The sequence below is a fragment of the Toxorhynchites rutilus genome, chromosome 2, assembly GCF_029784135.1.
Source record: "Toxorhynchites rutilus septentrionalis strain SRP chromosome 2, ASM2978413v1, whole genome shotgun sequence".
NCBI lineage: Eukaryota > Metazoa > Arthropoda > Insecta > Diptera > Culicidae > Toxorhynchites > Toxorhynchites rutilus.
The window spans coordinates 256,251,238-256,271,857 of NC_073745.1; the positions used below are offsets into that span (position 1 = coordinate 256,251,238).

Sequence of the window (20,620 nt, forward strand, 5' to 3'; positions counted from 1 at the left end):
AGTATCAGTTGTGATTTTTCGGTGGTTTAGATTTTGTTTACGCTCGAAAATCACTCGCTCAATCAGAGAATTTACGCCTGGCAAGCACGACTTAAATTCTACAATTTTCTTCAAATTATCGAATGGAATGCTCGAACATTTCAATTAATTTTTCATCGACACAAAAAAATGGACTAATTTCGGATGGCGATGAAAGATAAGTTATAGGAACAAATTTTCTTTAAATCTTACGTTTATTAAGTCTACAACAAAAAATGATTCAAGGCTGTTGATTCGCAGCAGCAGCACTGTCAAGCAACTTGATGATTTTTCCATACTGCAAGCACCACCCCGCAGTGAAGGAGTTGGACATCCTGAGGCACTTTGTGTCCGCCAGATATCTGGTATTTACAATACCATCTCTTTGCCGCTCCTTAAGCCGGGAGATCGAAGCAGCCGTGGAGAACAATCTGGCCAAAATTTACATTTTTATGCGGAAGCGTCTGACGAAGACCGGCCGTATCTGAGCAGCAGGCAATCACCCAGAAGGAGTAGCTTGAGGTGCTGGTGAAAAACTTCTTTTCGTACTCATAGTGAAAGACGAGACGTACTTGATGCTAGAATTCAACGAATGGCAGGGGACCGTGTACTTTATGTTCCCTAGGTAAGCGATGATATCGAATATATCATTCGCATCAAGTTCTCGAAGAAGGTCCTTCTCTGACAGACGTGAAGGGAATGTCCAAGCCGCTATTCTTTCGAGTCATATGGTGAACGGGGAGATATATAGTACGAAGTGCTTGCCGGAGTTGGGAAGGTGATTTGGTGTTTATGCCGAACCTGGATCAGCCCATTATGCCAAAAGATCACTGGAGGATGGATCGGCTGGAGATAAACATTATCGCGAAGACCACCAACCTTCTCAACATTCCCCAGCTGCGCCCGATAGAAAACTTTTGGGCGAATGGCCAAAATAGAGAGACAGACGACCCCAAAACCACGGAAAGGTAAAATAACACCCCGATATAAATCTTTTCATCGGCCATGGTTCAGGTTCCGGCCAACTTCCGTAAGACCGCCCAGTGCTTCATTTATGATACTTCATCAAAAAACTTTGCCTCTTCCTGTCGAGTATACACTACTACTTCCGGCTTATTTAAAACGTTAAGCCCTGACCGAGCTAGAGGACCAAAGAAGAACTTTTCGTCTGACTCACGTTGGTTCCAGCGGATCAATAGGGTACTTTTATAAAAATCATTTTCCAATTTTGTTGCTGTCGCTTCCAGTTGACACTCTCTAAACAAAAAGCCTAATGTCGGTGCGATGAAACCAGCTCAACGTATTAATTTTGGATGCATTAGAAGCGCTCTTGAACAGTCTGCCAAATAAAAGTTTTTTTTCAATTCATCCATTTAAGAAAATCAACATGATCAAATTGTGATATTGAAATATATTGATATCGCGGGACATTTTCGTTTCTTTTGCCAAATGCGGGACATTTTCGTTTCTTTTGCCAAATGCGGGACGTTTCGCGGGACGGAATCTTACGCGGGACATTTTGTTGAAATGCGGCACTGTCCCGCGTAACGCGGGACGTCTGGTCTGTTTATACTAAATAAACATAACCTCGATACGCACCAATAGTGTCATCTCTCTGGCTTTGCACACACTTCAAACGACCATCGTAACTACAGTAATATTATGCGAGTTTTTCTTCAGAAAGGAGGAATAACATTTCTTCAACGCAATGTTTTAATTGAAGATGCTGAAAAAATATTGTTTTCAGGATCGAGATCAACTGCGGAATACTCGGGAGTTTGACACAATGTGCCATGGGCCTTACGCGGAATGATAAAAGCGTTATCGTCAGATGGAAGGCAAGAATATGTTGATTACTTCTTTCAGAATATTAACGAGACCAGGCAAGTGAAGGGTAATTTATAACGTGGGAACTTCTTGAGTATTTAACAGAAATATGATATCTGCGTAATTTGATATCTTACATGATTGAACAAAACGTTTCCTGCAAATTTCTCAAGGTTTCTATAATGCGGTAAGACTGACAACTGACAAGCCTTCTGTTTTTTTTTCTGATTGACCAAAAATATCTAAATTAGGATAATATTAGCTTCCAACGTTGATAACAGGGTGACGTCAACGAACTCTTATCGGACAGTTTTATGGCATCTCTTCATCTCCATATTTGACTTAAATTTGCCTCCGTTGCGTTCGTAGCCGATGAAGTAATTACCCTAATCATCTCATATAACCGACGGAAATATCTCTCCCCCGTAAGAGTTTTCTCTTACGTCAGTATGTTATGATAACACTTATCGCACAATTGAAGACGAGTGTAACGCAGTTGAGCTAACGTACCCAACTATTAAGCCAACATTAACGATTAACAGTATAAAGAACTTATAACACGTCACCATGTCCCGTTACTCATCTTTTCTCCAATGTCCGAATGTCATACTCGTAAAACGTGAAATACGTGAAACTTTTATGGGGCGTTATTGACCGTGCCATTGCCACGATTTCTAGCGGAAAGACAACACAAAAATCTGACACGCCTCATTGAACAAGGCAGGCGTTAAAACAAATTATGAAAATTAGTGAACTCGACCTCGGATTCATAGAGCGGTGAGAACAACATTTGTGATTATGTACTACATACTACTCTTAGATAGAGTTGAGAGTCACCGTATCAATTAGTTGCCACTGCTGTTCTGAAAACAGGGCGTTATCAGTGCTCTAATTATGCCTCGCTCAACATGCGCTCGTGGTGAATAGCATCGGAATTTCCAGTCCATAGAGTGAAATTGAGAGTTAAGTTCATCTAAAAATGAAGACTGCAATGGAAAGCGTAGATAAGCTCCAGCTCGACCCTAATAAAAGTAAAAAAATACTGAATATTCAGAAGAAATGTCTATGGTGCGACAAGGATTAATGTGTTTTGTTGATAATACAATCAATATCAGAATGCACGTATACCGACGCACTGCGATTAGGATTCTCAAGAGTCTTCTGTTATTAGGCTCCGTGCGCTATGTCAATAATTATAAGCCGATCATTGTCTATCAGAAACTAGTATTGTTTGCATTCCGCCATACTAAATGTTGACCGTCACCATAAACCGCTCGAACTGAAAGTGGACATCAGTATTGAAGATCATCAGTCGTCCGATTCCGGAGCATACCATGAGTATAACTTTGCACTGTGCGATTTTATTGCGATTAATTCGAGAATTGCGGCATTGGATTGGGAACCGTTACTCTACGGAGAAAACCGAAATGGTCGTTTTTTCTAGGAAGCACGAACCCGCCCAATTCCAGCTTCACCTATCCGGCAAAACGATCAAGCACTCGATGTTTTTCAAATACCTTGGAGTATATTTTGACTCTAAATGTACCTGGGGAATACACATTGCGTATTTGAAACAGAAATGCCAGCAAAGAATCAATTTTCTCCTAGCAATAACCGGAACATGGTGGGGTGTCCATCCAGGAGACCTCATTCAGTTATACAAAACAACGATATTGTCAGTGTTAGAATATGGCAGTTTTTGCTTCCGATCAGCTGCCAGGATTCATATTCTCAAGCTGGAGAGAGTACAATATCGTTGCTTGCGTATAGCAATGGGGTGTTTGCATTCGACACATACGATGAGTCTCAAAGTTTTGGCAGGAGTACCCCCGCTTACTCTTCGGTTCACAGAATTATCCTACAGATTTCTCATCCGTTGCAAGATCATGAATCCATTGGTGATTGATAACTTCGAAAATCTACTCCAACTGATTCCTCAGTCAAGTTTTATGTCTTTATACCATGAGTACCTTACCCACGACGTGCACCCTTCACCAGGCATCTCCAACCAAGTTTGCTTCCCATACTTTTGCAATTCCTCTGTCATTTTTGATCTGTCCATGCGACAAAAAATCCATGGAATCCCAGATCATCTACGCTCAGATTCTATTCCGCCGATATTTTCGGCAGAATATGGGGGCATAGTTAGATCTGATAAAATGTTCTTTACTGACGGTTCATTCATAAACGGGTCCACTGGCTTTGGCATCTTCAATGAAAATTCCAGTGCCTCTTTCAAACTCAAAGATCCTTGTTCCGTGTATGTTGCTGAACTGGGTGCGATATACTAAGCACTGGGGATCATTGAAAATGCCCATCGACCACTATTTTATTTTTTCAGACAGTCTCAGCTCATTAGAGGCAATCCGCTCAATGAAGGTTGATAAACGCTCATCTTATTTCCTAACAAGAATAAGACAACTATTGAGTGTTTTGGTCGAAAAATTATTCAAGATTACCTTAGCATGGGTTCCCTCTCATTGTTCGATTCCGGGGAATGAGAAAGCGGACTCGCTAGCTAAGGTGGGCGCTTTAGAAGACACTCTTTTTAAAAGGCAAATTGCTTATAATGAATTTTTCCACATTCCTCGTCAGTACACGCTCGTAAGTTGGCAACGCATGTGGAGTGGAGATGAGTTCGGTCGTTGGTTACACACGATTATCCCTAAGGTCTCGACGAGGGCATGGTTCAAGAGATTGAATGTAGGTCGTGATTTCATTCGCGTGATATCTCGGCTTATGTCCAATCACTACAACCTAAACGCGCATCTCTATCGCATTGGGCTCGCAGCAAACAATCTTTGTGATTGTGGCGATGGCTACCACGACATCGAGCATGTTGTCTGGTCGTGTATCCGGTTCCATGCTGCTCGCTCTCAGCTCTCTAGAGCACTAAGAGCACAAGGCAGACAATCGGATATCCCCGTCCGGGATATCTTAGGTAGCCGTGATCCTGATCTTCTGCTTCATCTATACCTGTTCCTCAGAAACGCCGATGTCAACGTTTAATGATGTTTCCTTCGTTGTGTCCCCGTTTCATATCCCTCCTATACGATCGATAAACTTTTACTTAGTCGCGGCAATACATACACACACTCTTTACAGACACACGGGCCAAAGGTTGTGCAGTCCACTGATGATTCAACAAGAGCCAAAGGTTGTACCGCTCATGACAACTCTACACGAACTGATGATTGCGCCGGCTAGTGACCATTCTATCCTGGATTCCTCGAGTCGAGAAAGACGCACCACGCTAGATATGAGGTACAGACTAGGGGGGCGTTGCTGATTAATGGTCAGCTGCATCCCAATAGGAAGTATCCCGTGTCGGGCACACGTACAGAGCATTGGAGACAGCAACATCCCAATTACGAAAACACTTGTAATACTAACCTCGAGCCAACCGCGAGTAATCGGTTACATATTACTAACATAGATAATAAGAAAAATTGTATTGAACTCCCGGCCCCGTGAGGCTAACGCCATGTGAGCCTTTATAAAAATATATATTTTGGAAAAAAAAACAAACTTTTTTTCCAAACTTGTGCTTGAACTTGTATTTCACTTCAGGCGGTGTGGATGACTTGTCGCTGGAGTAGTAATTATCATTTCCTGGAATATGCGTTTTGGACAGCGGAAAATAGCTTTCGTAGTACAGAACGAAAGACGTCCCGCGGTATTTTTTGGTCATCCACCGACACTGTGATTTAACCGTCTCAATCTGCACCTCCGTGCACTCCGGCGACCTCGTCTTCTTCCTGCAGACGATTCCTTCCATCTTGAAGGTCCGACGGATCAATACGTGGGAGCAGCCATATTTCCGACCGGCGTCACGCAGGTTGGTTGCGTCCTTGTTGTCAAACAGCTTCTTTAACGACGTCTTCCTCTGCTTCGTCATTATCGTCACCGGACGACCACTTCCGACTGACAGGTACATTTTCTTCCTTAAAATGTGCCACCGTGAACTTTTTTCCTTGCTGGAAATGCGTTTCGTAGAACCGTACAACGTTCTTGTGAGAGCATCGCGACAAAGTTGCGTCGAACAGCAGACCGCGGCCCTTACTCAAACATTCACTGACATTTTTTTGAAGAAAATACATTATGTTATTAATAAAAAATACTGAAATCGATGAAAAAAAATTTTTTTTTTTATATGTGATTGAAAAAATTCTCATTTTTTATTTAACACCCGTTAGACAGTAAACTACGATTCAACGAACACATATCCATGTCAATCGCAAAAGCTAATGCCATGTTTGGATTTTTACGCCGCAATACAGCACAGTTCGACGACGTTTATGCGCTAAAAACGTTGTATTGTTCGTAGGTTCATAGTGTTCTTGAATATGGAGTACAAATTTGGGCTCCATATCATGCTGTCCACATGTCACGAATTGAACGAATCCAAAAAAGATTCGTAAGATTTGCGTTACGCCGACTTCCATGGTCAAGTCCTGACAACTTGCCTTCGTATGAGCAGATATGTGCGCTGATCGGAATGCAAACGCTATCGAGTCGACGAGACTTTTTACAGAGACTCGTTTTTGACGTCATTCGTCATTATATTGACTGCAGTAGTCTGCTACAGGATGTCAATTTTCATGCTCCAGCCCACCAACTTCGCAGTACTAGCCTTTTATGGGTTCCAAGACACCGTACTGCCTATGGCTACAACAGCCCGCATGACAGATGCTGCAGACTCTTCAATGACGTTTGTAGATATTTTGATTTTGACGTTAATAGAGTAGTCTTTAAGAATGATATTAAGTGACCGTAACCAATCTGTGTGACTTTGTGTCAAAGATGTTGATAAATAAATTAAAATTAAAATTTTGTATTACACTGTTAGTACACATTCAATATCTGCATGTTGTTTCTAAAAGAGCGCGGTCGTCGTGAGTCTAAGGCTGATGTCACATTAGGCAGATTCGTCACCGCGGATTCCGCGAGAAAAACCGCAGCAGCAGATCTACAGTGTATTGTGAATGAACCATGTCACACAGAGCGGGGCGGTTTTGGAAGCGATTTCAAATCCGCGGCGGAGGCTCAATGAAATGAAGCTCCGCGGCGGTTTTCATTGCGGAGTGTATATAAGTGTTCGTGTATTATGCATCAATATTGTCAAACGGAAACACTTGAACTCTATTGTCATTTTTCAACAACAAATAACACGATCCCGTAATTTACTTGCAGGAGTATAATAGTACAATAGAGTATCGATTTTCAAGAAATAAATGATTCGGTTAGTCTATATAACTCACCCGTGCACCCGTGGCCGAGTGGTTAGTGTCTTATATTATCATGCCGGGTGTTCGGGTTCGATTCTCGTTCTGGCCGGGGGATTTTTCGTCAAAGAAATTTCCTTGGACTTGCACTGTGGTTACGCGTATTCAAGAGCTTGCCCCTCGGAATACAATCAAGGCGTGTAATTTGGCTTAAGAAATCTCAACCAAGTATTAATAAATGGCGCTAGTTAATGCATACGTTGAGACGGCAAAAGTTCCACAAGGGAACGTTAACGCCATTCAAGAAGAAGAAGATTTAACTCAATGAATTTAAAATTACGTTTATTGTGGCCACACAACACTCAAAAACAAAACAAATGAAACTGACAGTTCTCTGGTAGAATAATGAAACCGCACTGAAACCGCCTGTGGAACCGCAGTGTGTGTCAATTGAAAAAAAAGGCCGCGATATCCGCGGCGGTGAATCCGCCTAATGTGACATCAGCCTAAGAGAAAATTTGGATGCTTAGCTGGGTTGTGGGAGATAAGTTCTAGAATATACATGTACAGGGCTGCGTTTCGGGTGCGTGGAACTTGAAATCTTGCAAGAATTTCTCGACTGACTCGGAAGGGTTCAATCGGGAAGTCCAATTTTCGATCACTTTTTAACAACAACGTAGTCCGTAATATCAGTAATAAGGTGGTGAATGTTGTTTTCTAAGGTATCTATCGTCTGGGACCTAAGACCAGAGTCTTCACATAGCCTTACAAAAAATAATCCGACGGAGATATGATCTTGGAGGTCAATTCAATTCGGCTACATTAATGTTGTCGCCCTCAAAATAGCTTTCATTGCACTCGCGTCAGCGCATGTTCCAATTCTCAAAATACTTTTAACACGTTCAAGGTTCTCTTTAGTTTTGGAAATAGGAAAAAGTCACATGGAACCATGACTGGCGAATATGGAGGCTGGTGCATAGCAGACAATAATCATTCTCGTCATACGAAGAAGAAAAAGTAAAAGTCATCGTCATCTCTTCAAGCGAAGCAACATGCAAGAGTCATCGTCGTGTTGCACACAAATGATGACTACAGTCATGCGGCCGCAAGTAACGACGATTTCTAACTGTAGCTGGGAATAGATATTCACGTCGAACGAAGGAGAAGAGAAAATAAAAGTCTGCGTGCTTTATATGAGCGCGGCAACTACCGACAGCCATCGTTGTGTTGCATAAGTGACTTCCAAAATTCAATCATTAAAAATAGTCAAAGTTGGAAATGTAAATACTATCGTAAAATCATCTTTTCGTCATTCCAAAAACCGACGACGTAGAATGTCTTTTATTCATCAAAACTATTCATTATGCATAGCATTTGCCTTTCAATGAAATTGCGTCGTGACTGCAATTTCATTGGAAGGCAAGGGTTTTTTTTTCAGTAGACTACAAATGCGGTCACGTTTTCCCGGATTTTGTACTAGACGACGATGAAGATATCGTTACTTGTCTTTATTGTGATTTTGATTGCTGTGACAATGATTTTTGTCTGCGCTGGGCGTTACAGTAATGTTTTTGGAAAATCAATTGATTGTTTTTCCGCAAATCCGGGTGTTTTTTATTGCTATACGCAAACGACATTAAATTTGTTGGTAGTACTCCTTGTTGACCGTCTGACATCGTGGTAATAATTCATCGTGCTCCATGCAATCAAAATCGTAGAGCACAGTAAGCATAACCTTCACGATCGACCGCACTCGTCAGACCTTTTCCGATCTTGGCGAGCCAGAATGCCTCCACTGAGACGATTGAGCCTTAGCTCCTGTTCAAAATTCAACAGAGACGCGTTTAATACTCAAAATATTAAGAAAAAAATGAGTGGGTTATATCTATGATATAACCGCAAGGTTGACGTGGAACTACCTTAGCTTAGCAATCATTCGTTTGTGTTGATTTAATTCTTGATTGAATGAAACTGTTTCCAAATTCAATTGAGTTCAATATATTTGCTCTGTGAGTGAAAAAAATTAACAAATGCCATGTAAAGTCAATTCATTTATTGTGATTGATTGTTCTTCGTTACAAGTAAATTTAATGACGGACCTTTTACGTTTGGTATGATGACTAGAACAAAATATATGTACGGAAGAATTATCAAACGTTTGATGAACCAGCCTAAGGCTGAAAATCTTTCCAATAAAGACAAAAAAAAATATCAAACAATTATTTTATTTTACATTTCCCTCTGAAGTTTACATCCCAAAAGTGTACAAAAAAAGTACTCGCAGTTTGCATTTATTTGCAGTGCCGATTTCCCCAGAAACCTCGGTTTTGAAGTTTGTGTTAGGGAAACACATTTCAATCGGAACAAAAATACCCCCGATTTGTATGAATTCGCAATGCCGATTTCCCCACGCTCCATGGATTTGAAGTCTGTGTTAGGGAAACGCATTCCAGTCGGAACAAAAATACCCCCGACTTGCATGAATTTAAAATACCGATTTCTCCAGGCACCTTGGTTTAGAAATCTCTATTAGGGAACACATTTCGGTGGGAACAAAAGCTCCCCCTACTTTCGTGTGTTCTTCTTCTTCTTTTTGGCTTTAAGAGGGTTTAAACTTTTCAGTTCATTCGCCTCTAGGCTCTTTCGTGTGTTTGCAATGCCGATTTCGCTGCTTGGTTTTAAAGTCTGTGTTAGGGAACATTTTTCGATGAGAACAAAAGTCCCCCTACTTTCATGTATTTGCAATGCCGATTTCCCCAAGGCTGCTTGGTTTTGATGGCTGTGTTAGAGAAACCGTAAATCGGGCCAATCAAAACGATGCAGTTAGGGCATTTAGATAACGCCTAATATTTTACAGTTATTCAGTTGTTTATCTAATGAAAAACAACATTTTGTTAGTTGCAAGAGATGCGTAGAAATATTCCCTATCAAGTGATGCAAACATCTCTCCTATCCAGTACGAAATGTTCGAGCTATAAGCATTCGAAATCTTTCATTTTTTCCTGCATGTTCTGTGTTTAAGTTTTCATTTTACCCTCCATATATTCCGGTTAGACGTAGTCCCACGTCAAAAAATCATGGAATGGACTAAACGATATGTCAACTTCATCACAGCCAAAGTAAACAATGAATATACACCCAAACTAGCGTTGGCGGAAAACATTTCATCTTTGGCAGAACTGATGCCATTTCGTGTGCTGGAGGGTCAAATGCGCAAATAATGAGCTGTTTTAAAAGCTTAAAAATTGTTTGTATGTATGCGAGCAGTCATCTCTTTCTGTTTTCTTTTCTCATTTCATTTGGGATTGTGCAAAAAAAAGTCCATACGACGTCAATGGGGATCGAACCAAGGCCGACTGGAATGTAAAGCTGTTTCACACGACCACGCTATCCATAGAGCTGCCAGTGCTATTATATAGAAGCGCGATAATATTACACCTCATCATAACATGAAGTTACTGCACCCGTGGCCGAGTGATTAGCGTCCCACATTATCATGCCGGGTGTTCGGGTTCGATTCCCGTTCTGGCCGGGGGATTTTTCATCAGAGAAATGTCCTTAGACTTGCACTGTGGTCACGCGTATTCTAGAGCTTGCCCCTCGGAATACATTCAAGGCGTGTTATTTGGCTTAAGAAATCTCAACTAAGTATTAATGAATGACGCTAGTTAATGCATACGTTGAGACGGCAAAGTTCTACTGGGAACGTTAACGCCATTCGAGAGAACATAACATGAAGTTGGAAAGTGTTTTCTAATGGGATAAAGAAGAACATGAACGAGAATATATCTTTCTCTGTCTGGGCCGTGTATTTGGCAAAATATACGAAAAGCTTTCATATGCTTTCATTTAAATGTGTCTCCTGTTTCGCTTATATATTATACAAATGATATACATGTATTGGGGAGTAGCACATTTTCTGTTATTTTTCAGCTCATTTTATGTAATAAATCGGGATGTCATAAAATGTACTAAAAATTAACTTTGGGTGTAGCTTTTATTTTTCATAATTCAGGGACATTTTAATTAACATAGTAAAAAACAACAAAAATCGAACTGTCCGAACCCGCGAAGTTTAAAATCTTCATTATTTTTCCGGAATTCACATGATTATTCATACAATCATCTATTTGTTTCAGAAAATCCGAATACCAATCAATTGATGGTACGAGAAGTGTTGAACAGAGATCTCCCGAAAGTATATATTAGAGATGAAACGGATATCCGGTATCCGCCTTATCCGGTCTATATTCGCTATCCGGCCGGATACCGGATACCGGATTATCCGGCCGAATACCGGATATGAAAAAAATCAATAATTTCTCATTAACACAAGATAAATCATAACGAAACAGCTCATTGACATAATTCATACATGATTAAAAATAAGGTTTGATTTCTGAAATGACGTCCCAATCCAGGGTTTGATTATGCTCTCATGCGAGGTAAGTTGGGTGTTCTATGTGCTGTCGCATTCTTATCCGAATACTTTTTTTATTCAGCAACATGCGAAATTAGAACTTGTATTGTACAAAGAAGCCTAATGTACTGTTCCATAAAGCACCATGTGTCATCAAATAAGTGAGTGTGTGTGCCCTCTTTCAGTTTTTCATCGCTGAGGACAGTTTTTTAATCTGGAATAATAATTGATTGCTGTTCTTTACTCATTTGAATTCGTACAAGCTGGAAAATATATTCAATATATCTAAAAAAATCTCATCATTGGAATACTGGGAAATACTTATCAGAATAAAACCTGTGGACTGCGTAGGACTGCGTCTTTAAGTTCTGAACCGGGATTTAAGTTCAGTTTCGAAAGCGAGAGCGTGATGCTTGGAGTGTAAGGTTTTGAACGTTAATAACTCTTTGCGGTTCAAAGGGTGTGGTATGATAATCACTTCTTTCAAATAGCTATAGCTTGTTAATTACTAACTCGTAGGCTTGTCCCAATAGCTTTAGAATTGCTTTGAAGATAGGTTATCGAAATCACAAAAAATCTGTATATAAAACAGTGCCCGCTCAGGAATTCGCTGCTTCACTCAGTTATAATTGCTAAGCGGTTGATGTACGAACGCTGGAATCTGTGTGTTTCCCTAACACGAACTTCAAAATCAAGGAGCCTGGTGAAATCGGCATTGCAAACATATGTAAGCCGGTGGTACTTTTATGCTCGCATGCATTTCTGCAGACCGGAATCTGTTTCTCTAACACTGGTTTCAAGAATAATGAGCCTGGGGAAATCGGTTTTGCAAAATAGATGCAAGCTGTTATTTTCCAATCTAACCTCGAACGTGACTCTCAAAAAATGCACAATGTGGTAAGATCTATGCAAGCTTACATTTTCGACTTATCTAGATTTCTAGAGCAACACATTTGCAACGAGGGCTGTTGGGATGTCCATTCCATGATTCCTTTAAATTACGATGCTATGTCACTCAATTTAAGATAATTATTTCGATCCTTAGTATCTTAGTGACAAGTAGCAGCCTTTCAGAAGTTTCATATTTCGTCATTTTGTTATTGTGCCTCATAACTTCTCTCATTACTGCAATACTTTTTTTGTGCGTGCGATTAATCTATTGAATCGACTTCCAGCGGATATAAAATCCATTCATTTCAGATTCCGCCGGGATTGTATGAATTGGCTAAATTGAATGAATTACTTTCATTTGTGAAACAGTTTTGATAATGTAGTAACGAAGATCGTTGGAGAGAAAGTAAAACACGTTGTTAACAGTTGCTGTCCAAAATACTTCTGCCTTTATTATGTGTACTCTCCCATCTCAGTCATCTACTCACACACACGTAAACCATACCGTTACACCGTTACATCTACATACACTGATTACTATACTACATTACTCTTCTCGTTTTTTTTTTCTTTTTCTTTTATATATTGATATAATTTGAGCACAGATAGAAATTAACCATGATGAATGTAATCCTGCAAATACGTTGGTTGTCGTGTTGTCCTCCTAGTTCTTGGCTCAGAACTTGTATATGTCCTTGTCCGTTTTCCATTGCTGTTGACCTGCTGTTGTCGATGAAGATGATGATGGGGTTGGTGCTGATGATGCTGATGTTTGGTTCGTATTCGGATTGATGTTAGAGTTTTCATTGTCGATGTTAATGTGCTGTAAATGAGAAACATGCCTGCGATATTCGACTCCAGACTCTTCTGAAGCCACCACAACATCTCCGCCTTTCCTTTTGACCACTCTAAATACTTCAGGATCAAAGTTCGATGACAGTTTGTTAGCCTTCGTCATCCTTTTCAACAGTACAGCATCTCCTTCAGCAATTTGATTCGGTCTTGCATTACGTCGCTCATCGGCATATGATTTTCCCTTATCTTACTCCTCCTTATCCCTATCAACAACTTCCTCATCAACTTCCTTCGGTTGATGGATCGATGGAACCTTATCACGGATATTGTAACCCAGAAGCATTTCCGATGGTATTTTCCCGGTTGTAGAGTGTGGGGTGGATCGATACATCAATAAATACTTATTTAGTTCCACTTCCCAATCTACATTGGTTGCCTGGCTTATCGTAAGTCTCTTCAAAATAGATCGATTTTGGCGCTCCACTTCACCGTTTTGTTGTGGCCAATATGGAGTTGTATGGATTAACTTGAAGCCTTTTGAAACACAATAACCTTCAAACTCCTCGCTGATAAATTGTCGACCGTTGTCTGCTGTGATGGAAAATGGATTGCCGAAGCGAGCAAATATCGGATCCAATCGCTTGATGGTTTCAGCAGAATCTGTTTTCTTCATAGCCTCAACTTCTATATACCAATATACCTCAACCAATATACCAATAAACCTTCGATTTGTGAAGTGGTCGTGAAAAAAAACGAGTGAATGACACCGAGACAAAAGTCTCCATCAGGGCCATACAATTTCACTTCAATTGACACATCTTCATTCACCTTCACCTTCATACAGTCTCGTTTCGCTTCACGTCCATTTCTTTCATTCTTCACACCGAAACGAAATTATCAAATCGTCAAATGAAAATGAAAGGCTTTTCTATCGAATGAAAATGTCCTATTTCGAAAGAGAATTTCGTTTGAACTCGAATTGTATCCACTGAAAGTAATTAAAACAACGATTTGAAAGAATGTGCAGGCGTAATCAGTTGTTGGTGCTGGTTGTAACACTAATATATCCTCGTATGCCTCTTTTAATTCCACTTTTTCCGAAAGAAGGTCCGGGAAATTCCAATTTGGAGAAATTAAATTGAATGAAACTATCAATTGAGAGCAGCGATCGTTCTTTCACATGTGAAACTGAAAGTGACATAAAGCCCATTCAAATGATAATGATAATGGCACTTTCAATCGGCAAGTAAAAGCGTCTGCTTTGAAATTCAAAGGAAACGACAGTAGAACGAAAATGAAATCAAAGAATCGATGTTTCAGTATGCGTAGTGAATACGCATAATCAAAATTGAAATTGACTGAAGAGAATGGAACAAGTTAAAAAAGTCATTTTCGTCTTTTAGTATCGAAATTGTCAAGCCCTGGTCTTCCTTGATTACTAAAGACAAAAGTAAACAGGTGACACTGATAAAAAAGCGAGCGAATAAGACAAAAGCTTCACTTCTTTTGACGATATTTTTGGCCAATAGTAGGAATTTCATGGAAATAATATCTCCCAAGAATTCACATGCACTATCATACTAAAATGTCTTTACAAAACTAAATGTCTTCACAGTAAGTCAAATGTTTTCAAAATGAAGACATGTCTTCAAGCTCACTGAACTTCTACGCATACCGTTTGGCAAAATGTTGAAAAAAAATCTACGCTGGCGTCGATTGAACAATATGCGTTCAACTTCCATGTCAAAAACCAAGCTGAATGCCTGAAGATCATCAAATCAAGCAAAACGGCGGTTAGAGAAGTACGAACACTTGGGAGATGCAAAAACTTCAGAGGGAAATGTAAAATACATTTATCGTTTATCAATTCTTCCGTTCACATACTTTGGAAGTCCACGATAAATTAATGAAATGAACAAGGCATCATGCTATGCGTCAAACTTGCAACGAAGATCGTAATCTATTGCAATGCATGAACTGACCTGAATTGGGATTTGTTCGTAGTTGGGTTCGGAAATTCAATCACAATCAAATTCAATCACTGGTTTAATTAATAAATCGATACACTCAATGGATTACTAAGCCAACGGTAGTCTTACGTCAACCTTGCGGTTATATCTTGGGTATAACCCACCCAGAGTTTTTCCGCAGTTATCGTACAATTCAATTTTCGCATGTAATGTCACCGTACCCTAAGGGTGGGTTTAGACTAGTGATATATTCATGTGAAGAAATATGATGAGATTTATAGAAATCGCATCAACCGTTTACACCAGCGCGAACTTATATAATGAATATATTAATATTTTCGGTGTATTTATTTACCTCAAGTAGAACTGCATAAAAAATAAAGGTGCTCCCTTGGCCGAGTGGTTAGCGTCATAACTAACATGCCGGGTGTTCGGGCTCGATTCCCGTTCTGGTCGGGGGAATTTTTCGTCAAAGAAATTTCCTCCGGCTTGCACTGTGATCACGCGTATTCTAGAGCTTGCAACTCAGAATGCATTCAAGGCGTGTTATTTGGCATAGAAATCTCAACTAAGTACTAATAAAAATGACGTAAGTAATACTACGTTGAGACGGCGAAGTTCCTCTAGGAACGTTTGTGCCATTGAAGAAGAAGAAGAAGAACTGCATAAAACTTTAGTGATTTCTCACCAGTGAGAAATTCACCAGCGTTTACATATGCCTGAATATTTTCTATTCAAAGTGGTTATATATACCTCGAAGAAATGTATCATATATATTCTCACCCGTTTACATCTATTTTCGCGTGAATAAATCCATCTATAGTTATAGATCTCCCTAATGTAAACCCGCCATTACACTAGCGCGAACTTATATAATGAATATATTCATACTTTCGCGAATTTATTCACTTGAGGTAGAACTGCATCCAACTTTAGTGATTTCTCACCAGTGAGCAATTCACCAGCGTTTACATATGCCTGAATTAATTCTATACATATATACCTCGAAGAAGTGTATCATATATATTCTCACCCGTTTACATCTATTTTCAGGTGAATAAATCCATCTATAGTTATAGATGTCCCTAATGTAAATCCGCCATAACACAGCATAGAGCGAATAGAAATTACCTTTCAGTGCATTTGTTATTTTCGCCATCACTGTACGAAATATTCAATTATCATCAAACTGATAGGTAATAATCAATGGGAATTGATTTTTTCATAGTAGATAATACCAAATGATAAACAAATAAGCAATTTTCTGTCGCTGTTATAAGATCCCTAATGTGAACGATGGAGTTCTTTACTAACATGAAACAGCTAGACGGATTCGTGTCATTTTTTTCGACCACGGAGCCGATTTCGGATTCCTGGATTTTCATAATATTCTATTTAACCATATTTTGAATATATTTTATTCCTTCGGATGTGATAGAAAGCAAAATGTAAACCAAACAAGTCGAAGCTAGAGGATAAACAAAACTATCATTTCACTTCAAAGATGAAACCGATTATTGAAAGCAATATTACCGTCGTTAGACAGCTGATAAAATTCACAATAGGTATCAAAACACCACAATAACAGCCACAACATATCAAGATACGCAAGAAACGTATCAAAACGTATCGGTTATCTCCCATTCGCGTAGTCCAGTACCGTTCGATAGGCCCGCATGTGGCAATGTTGTGACTGGACTGTTGGACCGCTATCTATCGCACATACGATGGTTCTGTGATTGTGGTTCTCGGTCTGTGTGAAATTCTAACATTCAGACGACGGCACTGGTCGCCAATTGATCGAAGAAGTCAACCAAACCTCTTGGAATCTACTTAGCGTATTGAATCGTCACTGTTTTAAATCAGATACTTTTGCGTTTATTCTTGAAAGTTTCGAATTTCATAATATTCTGTTTCATGAAAAATCACGTCACGCTAACATTTGGTAAGAAGTGGATTACACGAGACGGAGTATCACTTTTAGATGCCAAGATAAGTGAGTGTTCATAAAACCCTCATCGTAGGAATATCTTCTCAGAAATAGACGAAAACTATTCCTTCAAATTCCTGTAATATAATGAATTAAAGGTAACCATCCGAGTCGTGGTGTCTATCATAGGAGCATACACAAATTTTTCACTTTCGAGTTGTTTTGTTTGAACAAAACTGCATCACTTATGAGTTGAGAAACAGTTTAGTAAGTAGATACACAGTTGACTCAGTGGTGATTTCTGGTCATTATTCCATATAAAGAAGACCTATCTGTTTCTCGATGTATTTATGTATGCGTGCCTTAGTAATCAATTGTATGAATTCTAAGCAACAATTATTCAACATTATAGAACTTATCACAACATGTGCTTCCCCCAACATCGTATATCTTCAGGAGTGTTTATCACATCGATAGATTCCATAGAACTGTGTAATCAATAATTTATCGTCTTTTGGCACACTTTCCATATCCATCGCGCACTTGTCGCCGGTTGTATCCATTCTTCGTGCTCATGTGAGTCAGAAATCACCATATTCAACAAATGACAAAGATCATGCAATGACAGAGATGTTATCAAATACCTTTTCTCTAGTTCGCACTCTCCACACTATCATCAGGTATCCGGACAATGATCTTCTATCCAATGGTTCGTAGGGTCACCACAATGAATAGCAAACTCTTATGCTATTGAGCGAGTTCTAACGTGATAAAACTAACCGAGCGAACAAATTCAGAACATTTCTACGAGAACACTACATCCCGAAAATAATTGTTACACCGCAATGAAAACAAACTTTAAAATCTACTTCCAGCCGACCGCTACCGCACACAACCTATCACTGAATGAGAGGGAGCATCTCAAGCATCTCCACGTTCTTGCCTGCTCGCGTTGTTTGGTTTCGCGCTGACAGCTGTCGGACGATCACCGTTTCATGACAAAAGTGGTGTAGCACTGGAGTAAATGATTATATTTATAGCGTCACAGCTCTTGTTCTTCGTTCAGGGGGAATTCTCAGTTTTTTGAACACAACTTTAAACCAGTAAGATGAGATAATTTATTATCTCAATGTAATATATATTTGGTTAATTCTTCCGTTGAATTTCCCATTTTTGCAATTTTTTTTAATGAGGGCGGGAAGTGCCACTATATTATTTCTCACTGAAAACAAATAAAATCAGACTTACTGCAACACTTCTTGAGATAATACGCTCGAGCTATTGAATCCATAAAATTGAGTTGCATTTACACAGAAGTTTATCTAATCAGATACACAAATGAGCTTCAATGAAATATTATGATATTGTATGAATGAAAACTTTGTGATATATTGAAAGGACCACATTAAAGCAGAAAGGAACTACGAACTGTTGAATACATTTTCACTTACTGTAATTTATGAAACTTCACGAAATATTACATCCATATTTTGCCGGTACAGGAGAAATTGCTAAACGACATTGTGCTTCCCAACTAATGCGAAGTATTTCAAATCGATCAAACTCACGAACTTGTATACGAACTTGATGGTTTTGGTTTTGGTTTTGGCGAATCCATGGCAACAGTAGCTACTATAGGTTTGTTCGTCAGAGGAATTTCATGCGTTACTGTTGTTTATTTTGATATTCAATACACTTTGTTTTATAAAAAAGTGTATTGAATATTTCTTTATTTATACAGGCATTTTTAAAGGTTTAAATCAGCAGGCATATTCTATTTCTATTTCTATTGTTTATTTATAGTTTTATTTATTCTACGATTGGTACGATGAGAAACTTGTGGACGTCTTGAGGTTAGTAGGTTGAAATATGCGTCCTTTGTTACGCGCGGCGAATAATGTGAGATGGCTAAAGTCAAGGTAATCCCGCAGGGGAATTGCGTGGCTATAGTTTGTCACTTAAGGTTCTGCCCCACGGACGCTATTTCTAGTATATAGTGAGCTATGCGATAGAAAACTAAGAAATAACATCGTAGAAACACCAAAACTATGAGGTGATAGTTAATAGTTATCACTTGCAAGTAATAGTTTTTAGCTATAACATATAGAAAATAATTTTATCGTGTGTACACTCTAGTACTAGTTTTCATGTCATAGCTGCTAACTATCATAGTTTCTATGTCATAGACATCTGACAGTTTAATCGCTGTTGGCTGGAGCTTTAATGTTAATGTTTTTCCCATCAAGAGCTCCCACGCATTTGGAAAATTGCCATTTTTCTGCGAAATTCTGTGCAGTATTCAATCACTCATCTTTTGTTGATGGCGTCTGAAATAAGTAATGTAATTAAAAAAACAAAATTCATTACTCTCAATCCAAGCATATTCAAAATTTGAAAAAAAAATATTTTTTTTGTGCTTAGGCCAAAAATTCCTTTTACGGATAATTTCAGATAATTGTACAGCGTTTCGAACGTAGTCGAAGTAATATGAAACTAACAATAAATTGAATGTTCTACAAAATTACTGTTTAATTTTAAGTTGAGCGGTACCGAGCTCAAAAGAATATTTTCCTTAAAATGATTAAAAAATGGATAGAGATTTCAAAAATCTAGACTATTTTAGGGTTATCCTTGACTCTACTGAACAATCCACTAAAATTTCTACATCATTTCAAACAAAAACCGAGCTCAAAAGAATATTTTCCTTAAAATGATTAAAAAATGGATAGAGATTTCAAAAATCTAGACTATTTTAGGGTTATCCTTGACTCTACTGAACAATCCACTAAAATTTCTACATCATTTCAAACAAAAACCAGACTCGAGAAGTTCGATGGGGCTCGACGGAGCGAGAGTCAAGAAGGGCGTCTTCAAACCGGTGCATACCCCACGAGAGTAGTTGTGACGGAGCGCGCGTCATGTTGGAGGGCGCTACCATATTGTACAACGTAAAATATTTAAGTTTGATTGCTTCAAAGCAAGGCATACGAAATGGGTTTATATACATATACCCAAGACCTCAAATTTATCTACGTTTTATGCGATAGAAATCGAAAAGTGCAAATCATTGCTGCCGAGGAAGTATTGGGTTTGAGGATCGTACAACCTTAACAAAATAGTTTAAATCACCTTCAAGAACGACGCTTCATCGTTATGTAGATTGCTTCTACGGTCTCAGCAATGATTTTGCTCACGGTTGATCTTGCCAATCGAAATAAATACATCATGGAAGTGTAGCTATCTCCTGAAATTTTCGATTGTCTCAATAAGTTCATGTTGTACATTCTTCTGGTAGAATTTTTTTAACCTGTTGCCAAATATCTCAATGTAAAAGCCAATCTTATTTTTTGGAGTAATTGCTTTGCACATATTGGTGCCTTGCTTGACAATAAGCGGATTGACTTTCTCTCGAATATACTGGAAATCATGATTCGTCATTCTGAGGAAATTGCGAAAGTATTCCGGATCTTCGTCGCCCAGTTCCTTGAGAATATTTTTCTCAACTCCAAAAAAATTCACGCCGAGTAATCCATGTTCTCACCCA

At 39.0% G+C, this 20,620-nt stretch overlaps 2 protein-coding genes across 3 annotated transcripts in view; both read right to left on the minus strand.

The window, feature by feature from the left end:
- LOC129765161 (probable multidrug resistance-associated protein lethal(2)03659) overlaps nucleotides 1-18,634 on the minus strand; it is a 79,811-nt gene extending 61,177 nt beyond the window's left edge. Inside the window, exon 1 of one of the 2 annotated variants that reach the window (XM_055765061.1) lies at nucleotides 18,528-18,634. The gene's annotated coding sequence lies outside the window, so the exon portion shown is untranslated. Of the gene's footprint in view, nucleotides 1-17,720; nucleotides 18,009-18,527 lie in introns of those variants that run through there. The other variant, XM_055765059.1, reaches the window with a different exon arrangement.
- Nucleotides 13,424-13,849, minus strand: LOC129766832 (uncharacterized protein K02A2.6-like). Its single transcript, XM_055767432.1, has one exon. The coding sequence runs from the start codon at nucleotides 13,847-13,849 to the stop codon at nucleotides 13,424-13,426; it is 426 nt and encodes a 141-aa protein (XP_055623407.1).
- Nucleotides 18,635-20,620: the final 1,986 nt, after the last annotated feature.

Excerpts from the sequence above, each read along its gene's own strand:
- LOC129766832 (XM_055767432.1), bottom strand. The coding sequence starts at position 13,849 with ATGAAGAAAACAGATTCTGCTGAAACCATCAAGCGATTGGATCCGATA.